Source organism: Rhinoderma darwinii, chromosome 13 (genome assembly GCF_050947455.1).
Source record: "Rhinoderma darwinii isolate aRhiDar2 chromosome 13, aRhiDar2.hap1, whole genome shotgun sequence".
In the NCBI taxonomy this organism is placed as follows: Eukaryota; Metazoa; Chordata; class Amphibia; order Anura; family Rhinodermatidae; genus Rhinoderma; species Rhinoderma darwinii.
The window spans coordinates 63,228,198-63,242,147 of NC_134699.1; the positions used below are offsets into that span (position 1 = coordinate 63,228,198).

The 13,950-nt window shown below is 42.9% G+C and overlaps 2 protein-coding genes across 2 annotated transcripts in view; one reads left to right on the forward strand and one right to left on the reverse strand.

The window, feature by feature from the left end:
- Positions 1-3,260: 3,260 nt before the first annotated feature.
- Positions 3,261-6,353, reverse strand: RNF222 (ring finger protein 222). The gene is made up of 2 exons (XM_075846186.1): positions 6,290-6,353; positions 3,261-3,925 (listed from the first exon to the last, which is right to left on the reverse strand). The coding sequence occupies exon 2, from the start codon at positions 3,897-3,899 to the stop codon at positions 3,261-3,263; it is 639 nt and encodes a 212-aa protein (XP_075702301.1). The 5' UTR covers positions 3,900-3,925; positions 6,290-6,353.
- Positions 6,354-6,685: 332 nt separating this feature from the next.
- Positions 6,686-13,950, forward strand: part of NDEL1 (nudE neurodevelopment protein 1 like 1) — a 97,221-nt gene continuing 89,956 nt past the window's right edge. Inside the window, exon 1 of the mRNA XM_075846183.1 lies at positions 6,686-6,937. The gene's annotated coding sequence lies outside the window, so the exon portion shown is untranslated. The remainder of the gene's footprint in view (positions 6,938-13,950) is intronic.

The window sequence follows — 13,950 nt, forward strand, 5'->3', positions numbered from 1 at the left end:
TAAAACTCTACAAGTCTGAATAGTCAGTCTATTCTCATGGTATTTTTAGCTCCTCAGCTGTACGTATATTGTTTTATTTGTTGTTGAAGTTGTGGAACGAGTTTATTTACCTACGCATTTACTTTTGTTGTAATAGTTTAGTACATGTTGTATTATTTGTGGGAGTATCTGACTTATAGGCATGATCATGTCTTGTACTGGCACAAGGTACATTCAGGGGTGTAGCTACAGAGGGTGCAGAGGTAGCAGTAGCACTCAGACCGTGAGGGTGGCCAAAGGCCCCTCTACCACATAAGACACTAGTATTATAATGGCACATGGTAGGTGGGGGACGTGTTACAGTTTTTGTATTGGGGCTAGGAGCTTCAAGTTACGCCTTTGGGTACATTTTTGTCTTTTCTTGATTAAATTTTCCAAGACTAAATTGATGATCAGCCAACAAATTTTGTATAGACCTTTGACTGCCGAATACAAAAAATTGCTCAACAGCGTCTGGTTATGAAGGCCCCAAATGATGATCTCTCATGGGATTCCACCATAGCATTGGCCTACTTATGCTGCAGTACGGGGATATTGGGATGGAAGTATGTTAAAAAGCAACTATAATGTACAGATCAAACTACATAAAACGAAAAATATTAATTGTAATTTTGTCAGTACAAGATACTATTTTGTAACACACAATAGAATTTTGTGCCACAGTATAACATTTCGTACCTACAAAATAAATTTTGTGTAAATAACACAGGGTCTATCAGTCTAATACCACATACATACATTGAATATTAAAAAAATCCACATTCAGTTTATTTAATTTAAATATCCCTTTATTTTCAGTATCACAGTATTGTATTTTTTAATTAATATTTAAATAATCTATTGTGCACAGACCATAGCAGCTTGAGATATATATATATATATATATATATATATATATATATATATATATATGATAAATTATTCGAGCGTAACAAACTTTTTCGACTTATAACTCAAAAATAATATTTTTTTTCACATTGTATGAGCTTTTCTTACATTGATACAATAAGCAATGGCAATGGTTGTCCTTCTCCGGTTAAAGAAGAACTCCACCTAAAAACAGGAAACTCGGTCAGACTTTTCCAGCCCCACCCAATAAATTGCACTTTTTCTTTTACCTCGATATGATAAACAATCATGCACTCTAAAACGGTTGCCCTCAAGTACGTTACAATTTAAAGGACTGGAGATGACTCTAACTAATGGTGGAGCTACCCAACAATCTACTCAACATGATAAGTAGATTGAACCAGACACTGAACCAGCAGGGGCTTCGGGGAGATGTGAGCTCAGAGCTAAGAAGAAGCAAATAGGGTATACAATTCTGCTTTCTTTAAGAACACTGAAATTGAGTCTAGCTGTCGTACTCAAGAGCTGATAGGATGGTCATACATGGAGCCTTATAACAGCCCAAAATTATTGATCTGACAGATGATTGGACCATGGAGAGAACGGGCACCTTCTACTATGGTCAAACTGGATATTGAACGAGGACAATGTTGTGATGAACACGATCCTTCTCTTTTTCCGATGGTGCGAATCTTTTTCCTTACCAGGGTATTACTAACTTGGCCCCATAACTGGCAACTGTGGTCGGAGGTATGGAGGCCAAATACATAAATCTGGCTATTTAAAGATTCCAACTGGGTTCAGTGCATCCATATTAAAGCCAACGAAACAAATGACTACAGTATTTCCAGATACACTTCTTGATAGTATAAAATTAAAGCAATCACTACTTTGGCTGCAGAGAAGATGGCACCGCCCTTTTTAATTTATACCCGAGTATACCGCCTTCAAAAATCAAGTCCCGGCGAGCACGCCACATTTTCTGGGGATGTGGAATCTATAAATAGACCATATTTAGGACTGGCTCAGGACTATGAGACAATTTTCTTAGGTAGTCAGTTTGTGACAACAAGATGCACCAAGGAGTGCCGATAAAGTGGTCAATAGTGTACCACATATACTAGGGTGTACATACGAATGACTCCCCTCTATAGACCCTCTTGGACATTCATCAAGGGGGTTCTCCATGGGTTGCTCCTGGTATTGCAACTCAGCTCTAGTGAAGTGAATTGGGTTGAACCACAATACCACAAACAACCTGTAGATAGGCGGAGTGCTGTTTTTGAAAAAGCCGTCTTTTTTTAATTCTGAACAACCCCTTTAACACGTGAATCCTAAGAAGCAGAACTATCCATGGTCTGAGTCCTCACACATCTTAAAGTTGTTGAAAAACATAAGAAAAACATGGCTATTTTCTTCCAAAAAGAGCACCACACCTGTCCATGGCTTGTGTCTGGTAGCTCAGCTCCATTGAAGGGATGGGATACACTACCACACACAATTCATGGACAGGTATGGCACGGTTTTTGAAAAAAAGCAGCCATGTTTTTTAATCCCGGACAACCCCGAGAAGGCTTATCATTTCTGAAGATTTTTGGAGAACATAAAAACAAAATAAAAAACAGATTCATTCATTTTCACAGCTTTTTCCCTTTCCTTGAGACTCCTGGAATCTTTAGCACAGATATATAATTGTGACGAATGTATGTTCCGAACATTGTATTTCTCAAATAGTTCTCGAAAGTCATTATGATATACCAGTCCACTGTTTCTTCATGTTTTTTTCAGATATCTGAATTTTTAATAAAAGTAGAAAAGGTCAGCGGTGAGGTATTTAATGGAACAATAGACCTGTCATAGGTGACCTGTTTCAAAGGTTAGAAGGAAATTCCTTCGCCAAAAGTCTAGATGCGGAAGGTGCCATGTTTTATTGAAGTGTCTGACAGTCCAACACATCCCCATGGTATTGTATCCACCCGCCATCTTTCTTTCTCCAGCAAAATCCAATCTTTGTTTATCCAACCTACTTATACCAAGAAGACATCCCTATCTCTGAAATTTGTCTTCTACAATATCCATATGAGGACTATTATATGCCTAGATGTTATGGTCACCCATAGACGTAGCTTCAAGCTTCTGGGCCCGATACAAAATCTGTAACCAGGCCCATATACCTACCATGTACCATTTATGTAGCAGAGGGGCTTATAGGCCCCCTTAGGCACTAAGGCCCGTGTCTGACTGCTACCTCTGCACCTCCTATATCAATTAGTCACCTCAATTGAGATGTTTTCAACTACATTTAGTGGTGCCAAGTACACTTTTCCTCCTGGTCTAAAACCATTGCCTTAAAAAGTTGGGCAACATTGTCTTCATGTTTTTTTGACCAACAATATCCATGGAAGAACTGCCGCCAAGACAGCCACAAGAAATATCAGCAATAAGATCATTATTAAAGATGGTGAGCGACAACAGTTCACCCTGGCGTCTACGTGGTGTGTTTCAGTGGTGGTGGTGACCACTTCCTCGATGCTTTCCATGGGTTGGCCTTGATCACTGATGATAAACACTTGAGAGCCACATGTATGACCTATTAGATCTGGGCTGGTATCATCAGAACATGTGCATCTGCAAAGGTCTTCAGAACTATTATACCCACTTGTTTCAGGAATGGGTATAACCAACGTGTTAGCGTTTCCTATTATAGCAGAATGTGTTAGACAGGAAGGACTGTGAGGAACCTCTAAAATCTGATTGAGTTCTCCAGTTTTTGGTGGCAGAATAAGTCCCCTCTTGCTGAGGAAGGTCACATAGCGGCACAGTGGACATATGATATTTTTTTTTATGGAACCCTCTTTTTTGGCCGTCATGAGATATTTCACCAGGCAATCATGGCAGAACGAATGACCACAGCTCAATCTCCGCTCAGAAATATTTGGGTTCTGTAGACGCTCATAACACACAGGACACTCATTTGTAGGGGTCTCCTTGGCACTTTCTTCACCCAACATGGCTTATAACTTTGTCTATTGTTTTCCTATAAAGCAAAAAGAAAAAAGGTCAATGAGATTTTAAAGTAATGGTATCAAATCACGTGTTCTTTATCATATAGTTGTTGTACTTTATTGTTATATAATACACATAAGTTATATTGTAGTTTGCAACGCATGGGGTCTTGTTTAGCTGGCAATTTTATGTTCTGAATGAGGCTGTTTGGGGGGGTCAATGAGTGGGGAGCACTGTGACTAGCATTGTTACACCAGTACTGTTGCGGCAGTGTTTCGGGGGGCTGTGGCTGGCACTTTTATAGCTGTATATGAGCGCACTACAGCTGGCACTGTTATGTCAGGTCTGTTATGGCAGTGTTTGGGGGCACTGCGGTTGGCACGGTCATGGCAGTGTTTTGGAGCACTGTGGCTGGCACTGGTATGGCAGCACTTTTATGGCAATGTTTGTGAGCACTGCGGCCGGGACTGTTGTGAAAGCTCCTTTATGGCAGTGTCGGGGGCATTGCCGCCACCGATATGAAAGCACTTTTACGACAGTGTTTGGGAGCACTGTGCCTAGCCCTGTTATGGTTTGGAAGCATTGCGGCTGGCACTATTATTACAACACTTTTATGACAGTATTTTGGGGCACTATGGCTGGCACTTTTATGGCAGTGTTTGGGGGCACGGTGGCTGGCACTATTGCAGCACTTTTATGACAGTGTTTGGGGCTCTATTGTTGGCACTTTTATGGCAGTGTTTGGGGGCACTGTGGCTGGTACTGTTATGGGAGAGTTTGAGGGCACTGCGGCTGGCACTATTATTACAGCTCTTATTATTACAGGCACTATGGCTGGCATTGTTATGGCAGTGTTTGGGGGGCACTGTTATGGCAGTGTTTGGGGGGCACTGTTATGGCAGTGTTTGGGGGCACTGTGCCTGGCACGGTTATAGAAAAAATGATGGGCTGCACTCCTAGACAGGAATGTTCAGGTGCTATGAGGGTTCGGGACAAAAATAATTTGAGAAAAACTTCCTCTACGTCCATTATTTCTACAAAGTGCTAGGGTTTTCCTGGCACTGTTATGGCAGTGTTTCATGGCACTGTGGCCAGCATTGTTATGCCAGCACTTTCATGGCAGTACATGGGAGCACTGCGGCTGGCACTTTATGGAGGCATTGTTGGTGATACTAATACAAATCTCAGCTGCTTCAGGCCACAATTTGAAAAGAAAGTGGGAAATACATCTTATCCAGTCAATGATTGACATGAAGCTCCCACGTTCTCTTCTAAAAGTTAAGCAGGACCTCCATATTTTCTAACAAACGTAATTTCCAAGGGCAATTTACTAAGCCCGTTATGTGTGATTCAGTCTGCTGCGCACTGTATCTAAGCATATCATGTATCATACTCTCTGTTCAGCTGCTGTATCTAAGACTATCATGTGTGATACTGTCTTCTGAGCTGTGTACCTAAGCCTATCATGTGTCATACTGTCTGTTGTGCCTGTGTATCTAAGGCTACTATGTGTGATACTGTCTGATGATCTCCTGTATCTAAGTCTTTTATGTGTGATAGTGTTTGCTGAGTCAGTGTATTGAAGACGATAATGTGTGATACCGTCTGCTGAGCCAGTTTGTCTATCCCTATCATGTGTGATACTGTTGGCGGAGCTGGTGTATCTAAGCCTATCATGTGTGATACTCTTGGGGGAGCTGGTGTATCTAAGCCTATCATGTGTGATACTGTGCTGCGGAGCCAGTGTGCCTGAGCCCATCATCTGTCATACTATTTGCTGAGCCAGTGTATCTAAGCCTATCATGTGTGATACTGTGCAGCTGAGGAGCTGTATATAAGTCTATCATATGTAATACTGCTTGGTTAGTTGATTTATCTAATCCTATCATGTGTGATACTGTCTGCTGAGCTATGTATCCAAGCCTATCCTGTCATACAGCCTGTTTAGTTGCTGTATCTAAGCCAATCATGTGTGATACCATCTGATGTGCAGTGTATCTAAGCCTATCATGTGTCATACTGTCTGTTGAGCCAGTGTATCTAAGTCTATAATGTGTGATGCACAGTGTACCTAAGCCTATTTTGTGTGATACTGTCTACTGAGCTGGTGTATCTAAGTCTATCATGTGTGATGCTGTCGGCTGAGCTGATGTATCTAAGCCTGTCATGTGTGACACCGACTGCTGAGCTGTTGTATCTAAGCCTGTCCTGTGTGATACAGTCTGCTGAGCTGTTGTATCTAAGCCAACGTAAAACATCACAAAGTAAAATAAAAAAATTCTAGCTCTAAAAATATTACATATTAAACTGATTTCTTTCCGCACAGCCAAAATACGACCAGTCGCCTGTTCTGCACCTGGTGACCTGATTGTCAATCATTAATAGTGGGACTTACTGGTTGTGGCCACGGAGAGTCAAAGGTCTGTCCTCCTCCCGAACGTCTTCTCCGGTGTGATAATCTGAAGGCAGAAGAAGACAACAACAACGTGGTTTTGAAAAAGAACTGGGTGTTTTCTACATTGTGCAAAAGGCATTTTCCTCATCATCCAATGGAGCAATTCCTGGGACTGACATGAATAATCACTGAATGCTGCTTAACCTGTTTTTTTTTACTTACTGGGTTTGGCATGGAGCTGGGAGTCTATCCATCTTTCCCACTCGCCGGCCAAGTAGTAACGTGGCTCCTCTAGTATCATTTAAACTTTGACTGGTCACTAGTTGGCAGAGATCCCTTCATTGTCTGAAGAATTACAAGAGTAGTCAAAGAACGTACAACTTACGAGGATCCGCCACGTACGAACGATGGACCGGAGATAGGAAATGTATGGCAAAGACAAGAAAAGTCTTCTTCAGACTCGGAGATGTGGGCTCCAAAAGAAGACTCTAAAGAAGGAGGGACGGGCAATCTGACAAGTGAACCGAACAAGTTGGGAACTTTTTAACCAAGGTGTTTGACCATTAGTGATCCTTGACGTGACCCATTCTTTCATGATAGTTGAGTTGGCAGGAGGCTACACGGCGGTACCGATGGACCCATACCTATGTAAGGTCTTCATATAACGGGCCATGTTTTGACTGCATTGCCTGATGGTATAGTAACTGAGGGGAGGGGTATGGGACTGGAAAAAGTGTTTACGAAATTAAACTAGTCCTCTAGACCCAGAAGTGAACTGTACACCAGAAGATCACCTACGCAGCATAGTGTAGTCCTGGGCTTCGAAGACAATTTGCAAAGGACAATACTATAAGTAGATTCTAATGAAAGTCAAAAGCCGAACACCTAAGTGATTATTTAGTCCTAAAATTCATCTAACCCTAAAGGCATTTCCACCAAAAAAGTAAAAATGGGCCATACGTTGGTTAATCTGAAGTTAGAGCAATGGCCAAAGTTCGTAGGCAGGAAGAGGCCCTAAGCATGTCTAGGTGACAACTGCTGATAGCATTGGGTGATGGAGATCTACTGTTGTCCACCAATTTATGAATGGACTGTTGCTATGCAATGACCCATTTCAGCAGAAATAGCACAAGCTTCAGACATCATGATTTTAGAATTCACGTGGGAATCTGCAGTAATGTAGACTGTAGGGATAGGCAAAATAACATATTTTATTTAATTTGATTTACCACTAGGGGGAGCTGAGGAGCTTACTACAAACTGTTTTACTATAAAATTCAATGTATAAATCATATGCAGTAAGCTCCTAAGCTCCCCCTAGTGGTGGCTGCAGGAAATTTGGAGCACAGAATCACAACAATGGAGCCCCAACCCCTATAAAATCAGCACAGAAGTTGTGGCCTTATTTAGATAGATAAATGGTGTTCAGGAGTGAATATTCACATTAAGCTCACTTCCCTGTATATTAGTATATACTTGGTGGGTATCCAAGACTACTGTCTCTCTCGCTCTGGAGGACCTGTCCTGTCCTGTATTACATAGACAACCCATTGATATGAATCTTTACTGTGTAATGCTTAATTACTCCTGTGGTGGCACTGCAGGGAAATTAAACAGGTTTCACTACAGATCATAGCCGATCTCTGGGGGTCGAAGCACGAGGACTCTTTTTGATCTGCTTATTATTAAGGGATTCTTCTAACAAGTGAGTGTCCAAAGTGGAGAACCCCTTTAAAGTCCTCTCCTCCGCAATGCTTAGCTCGATAGGAACAGGGCTCACATTCCATGTACAATTCGATATATGCAAAAACATGAAGAGGAAGCGACATTGTACTATATGTATAAAGTAATCCCTGCCCAGACGGAGGCCGCTGACCCACGTCCGGGTAAATGTAATAATCTCCAGATCTTTGTATAACGTTGTTGACCTGAACGGAGCTTGCAGACAGGACAGAAGTATTTGGTTAACTTGCTCCTTAATGTGCCAGCTGCAGATTCCAGATGGGTTTAACACTGTAGATGAATTGCAGATCCCAATAGTCGACAAGTTTGCCCGAAATACGCACAAACTGTAGGGCAATTACTCCCCAAAATATCACCAAAAAATTGTCCTTCCAGACTTCAGAGTGAAAAATCTATATACTAATGCAGTGATTGCTTTCTTCTATATGGCTCAATAACTAGCTAGATCTGCCATTAAGGAGTCTGAGAAAGCTGGGTGACAACCCCTATGGGTCCTGTAATATTGATTGGGACTCAATGCCAATTAAAGGGGTTGTCCAGGGACAAACTGATGGTAGAGCTATTAAAGAGGTTGTCCGGGCATTTTTTATTGACATCAATATCAGATCGGTGGGGGTCCGACTCCCGGCACCTCCGCCGATCAGCACACTGGATGGGACCGTAACTGCAATCCCAGTCACAGCCACTCCAGATGTGAACGGCGCTGAGCCTGTAAATTGGGAAAAATCTGCGGCAACGAGTGCCGTGACCCCTTCAGTCAGCTGATCGATGGGGTGTCGGGAGTTGGACCGATCTGATATTAATGACCTATCCTAAGGATAGGCCGGACAACACCTTTAATGGTGGGAGAATCAGAAACTAACTACAACTCTACAGGGCAACAATCCATGCCTATTAAATTCAATGGACATAGGCAGTCCTTCAGAACAGAAATCCTAAAGTAGCTAATAAGGGGCTCGATCACGGGTATTTTTCCTTTACCTCAAACCACCCTAATAAGGGATTTTAATAGAGGGTTTCTGAAGCAGGCAACTACTTTAAAGACTTTCTCCAGGCTGCCCATACACATACAATAACTATCAGCCCATGTGGGCTATGTTCCCTGACGTCCCCATATACATGCTTATTTAGATTGGATAGGATAACAGATAAGGCACACCTGGCGCTGCTTATCTCCCTAGTGATCTAACAGAATAAGATTTAACTCCAAGTCTCTCATCGGGGACAATCAGGCCCATACACATGCCCATACAATTGTTGCAAGATACCGTCAAAATTATCTGGGGCCATGAAGAAGACTTTAATGTATATGACCAGTGCTGAGGAACGGTGACCATCTTCCACTATCTTAGATGTTAGATCAAGACTTTACTGAACACGAGGGACATATACAGATCTCCACAAGAGCATGGAGAGCTGATGTGTCACCCGCTGGCTGCGACTTGCATTGCTAAACGATGGCCACTAAGGACTACTTAGAGAGTCTGAGGGACTATCTAATGAACGAGTACAGTGGAATAGTCACCAGATTTCATAAGCATTCCCCTGTAGAGACAGCCCAGTTCTTATGTGTGTACACTGCTTTGTATGGTTTGGCATCTTCCCAAAAAATCCTAATAATAATGCAGTAATCGTTTAATGATGTTTCCACACGTGAGTATTTCCTTGAAGAATTTGCTGCATCGGCACCTCACGTTACAGCTGAATTGGGTGCCGTACATTATTTATATTCTATATTAATTAAATTAAATATCTATATTAATTAAAGGGATATTCCCATCTTAAGCATATATACCTGATGTTACATATTGGGAGAATGAGGTACAGTGACCCCCGTTTGCCTATTCCCAGCAGCTATACTCTCCAAATAGACCCTCATTCTCCCAATAGCTGAGGGTCCCAGAGGTGGGACCCATACCTTTCAGGCATTTATGGCATAACCTGTGGGGACAGAGTCTGTTGGGATGCCACTAGTGGGTGACTCCTCTAGACCTACACACTCTTGTGGAGATCTGTTGTGGTCACTCACAGTCTGTATATTGGTTGAGTGTGATTGACAGTAAATTTCTAGTCCAGAGTGGAAAGGGAGAAGATTGTGACCCATTGCTGGATCATGCATGTAGTTTTTTACATGGTCACTTAAAGGGGTTGTCCATTCCTGAACAACTGATGACCTATCCACCGGATAGGTCATCAGTATATCATCGGTACGGGTCCTCATATATCATCGGTGAGACACCAGTATCCAGCATCGTTAAGCCGTTCCGGCTATCTCCGGGCACCGGACGTTATGGCCCATTATGCTATATGCGGAACAGGAAGAAGTTGGCTCCGTACATAGCATAGCGGCCATATTCACTTGAACAGTACTGCAGCTCACCACTATTAAGGGGCCGAAGCCAACTGCTTCCAGCATGTACGTCCAGTGCTCGCAGGCTTAACGGTGCGGGGTCCAGGTGTCGGACCCCCACAGATCATGTACTGATGACCTATCCGGTGGATAGGTCATCAGTTGTCCGGTAGTGGACAACCCCTTTAAGTGTATGCTCAGATGTGGCAGATCTGCAGTGTGGATTTGCAGTAAATTCCACAGCATATTTTTTCTGCCACGTCTGGACTTGGTCTTATTGTCCCATGATCCACATTCAAACCTAGCCTAGGTGGGTCTTCTTTTTGGGCTAGTAGACCAATCACCCTGGTACCTGTGAAATGTCTTCGGTGTCAGATGTTGGTATATCGATGTTTCATCAATATGCCATATGCAACAACCTTCTTATGCTAAAGCTATGTCCAATGAGCACCAATCACAGGGATCAAAGCTGTAGAAGGAAACTATTTACTTATCACTTACCCGCTCAATACATACAGGATGGAATTTACCAACCTTCCTATGGCAGATTTCTGGCGTAGAAAAATCGCAAAAGTGCCTAAAAGTCGCAAGTTGTGGTGCAAATTACGACTTTTGGCCTTTTTAAATCACCCTCACCAATTTTCTAAGAAAGAGGCGTGGTCTGTGTAAAGGGGCGGGGCCACACTGGCCATGACAACTGTATCATAATTTATGCCAGAACACTGGCGTAAATTACAGAGGAAATATACGCTGGATGGCATAGATTTTACTCAAGGCGACGTAGCAAGGTAGAGGCTCGTACTGGGGCCCGCACATTGTCTCCCCCAATCAGACTAAACCCCTGCGTCCCCCATCAGACAATTAAATATGTATGAAGTATAAGTATGTTTACCTCACCGCTTCTCCTCTGTGTCCTCTCAGGTTCTCTCAGCGTGCCACAGCTCATACAACGCACTAATGCCATATTGTATGTGACGCAGCACTGATGACGTCATCAGCGCTACATCGCATATTAGGCCCTGACGCTGCTCGACGACAGGCACTACGCAGTGAAAGGGATGGACCAATTTCCCTGGGAATAAAAAGTTGTATGTCACCTTTGAAGTCCATTGTGTGACTCTCGATAGACAATGAGCTCTACATATACACATCAATCACACAGTCGTTTACATATGCACAGGAGTTGCGAGATTTTCTGCACACATATTCTGAATACATTTCCCTCATCTTAAGGGCGTCTTTTCTTTCTTTCCTCATTTTTACCTTCTGACCCCAAGGAACTACTAATCTCTATGGTGGAAGTAATTAAGATTTCCAAGGTTCAGAAGTGCCCTGTGGGTGCCTGACATCACTAGGGATGGCGTCCTACTGATCGACGGATAATTTTCATGAACTTCCCCTCGGTTTTACCCAGCCTTATCACCGGGCAGAATAATGAAAGTCCTATTAAATATATGGCCTAGTTATAGGATTCTTTCCACTGGTGCATAATAGTTTCTAGAGCTGCCAACAGCTGGAGAGGGGCCCACATACAGGGGCCCACATGTGGCTCCAAAAAAACACTTGTGGGGAACACTAGTCTCTGGTATGTGGCCATTATGTTTCTCAAACCCCCTGCAATCCCAGTCTTCATTTTTTGCGGGAACCAACTTAGAATGAGCCCTTGAGATGCTTGGGAGACACCCAGGCACAAACAAGTTACCCGGAGCTTTGGCGAGGAGTGGTCACTTATCCTTGACCCATATGGGTACTTCTGGGTTAAAGGGTAAGGGAATGGTTGGTTGGTTGGTTGGTACGGCTGACTTTCATGGGCACCCTTAGATGGAGAATTAGACTGCCTTCTCTTTAGCTTCCCTCAATGCACCTGACACCAAACAGTGACTACTTGAGGGACTCAGGCCTGGTAATCTGGCCAGTAAAGTCCATATCCCCTTGAGGGGGTTAAGGGTGAAGAATGGGGAAATTCCTTAGACTCCGCACACCAGATTAGCCAGCAACAAAGTGATCGTAGCTCTATGTATCCTTTTCTCTGGTAAGGAACATAACAAGAACATCAGGTACTGACAGACATAGATCGGCCTACGTGAGGACCAAGACAAAGAATAACTTGCTCTTATTGACCCATGTATGACTCTGGGTGTAGTTTCAACTGAGACCAGATAGAGTAGAGTGACAAGCTCTAATCTAATGACTCCCTCGTGTACGTGTGTAGTAAGCGACATGTGTATAGTATTAGGCAACGTTCCAGAACCGTTCCTCAACCATTGAACCAAAACATTCATCTGCCAATGAATCATCACTTCAGAAATAGTCTCGGTTAGGTCTTAAGGTCCATGTACTGTAATAATATTATGAATGTTTATGTGTAATTATGATGATGAGGAACGTGGATGAAATTCGTCAATGGGATTTGCTCTTAAGGAGCCTTTTACACCGGCCGACAATCGGCCGGGGCAGCGAATGCCGATCAATGAGACATTGTTGATCGGCGCTCGTTTGCTCCTGTCACACAGAGCTATGGATGGGGACGAGCGGTCGTTACTCCGATCGCTCGTCCCCATACATTATCATCATATCGGTAGCGCGTCTCCCTGTTTACACACCAAGATGTGCTGCCGACAACGATAATATTTCTCTTTTTTAAAACGTTACGATCAGAAAACGATCGAGCGTTTGCTGGTTCATCTGCTGATGGCTGCCATGTTTACACAGGGCAATTATCGGCAACGAGCTTTATACGAATGATAATCGGCCAGTGTAAAACCCCCTTTAGAGTAGTTCCATGTTCTTCGCCTTTGATGGTGGCCATTTGTATGGTATAAACAAAGGATAATATTAATAATAACATACTATGAAACAATGAGCACCTAATGATAAGAATGGACCTACTATAAACATAGCAGTATAAAAGATATCTACAGGAAACGGCTCTTAACAACTCACAATAGTCCAATCCGACCATCTCTATTAACCTCTCCCGGGGACTATTTAGCAGCTCAATGAGAGTCAACCTAAATTAACATCACAAACCAGGCTGGTTTCTGTCTTCTGAGGGGGAACCTCGATTATTTGAACAGTAAAGAATGTCCATATGTTGAGATGAGGTTTATTCTCCATATTAAAGCTGCCCATACACGATCGTTGGGCCGACATCTATTCCTCCTGACCCCACCAATAACATGCATGCTCGACAGAGTGATGGGGGTCTGACAGAAGCTAATCTCCCGCAAGAATAAAGGATCCAACATTCCAAATTCTACCTCCGGAAAAGTTGGGAGACCCCATACACATTAGCTAGACCGACAGTTCCACCAAAATCATCAGTTTGGCCAATCATCATCTTATGTGTATGGGCACCTTAAGGGTGGCCACCAGAGGCACCATGGACACGGACTTCGAACCACCTATCAATTTTTCCTGAAAAATGTGACGGAACAAACTGAACCGCCAGTAGTTCCTCAAGCTAAAGAGTCCATAAAGTGGAGCTCTACTTTTTTTTTAAATAATATCAGAAAATTGTGTATCCACAACAGCCTGTCATTTACATCAGCAGAACATTGCTGCTGTT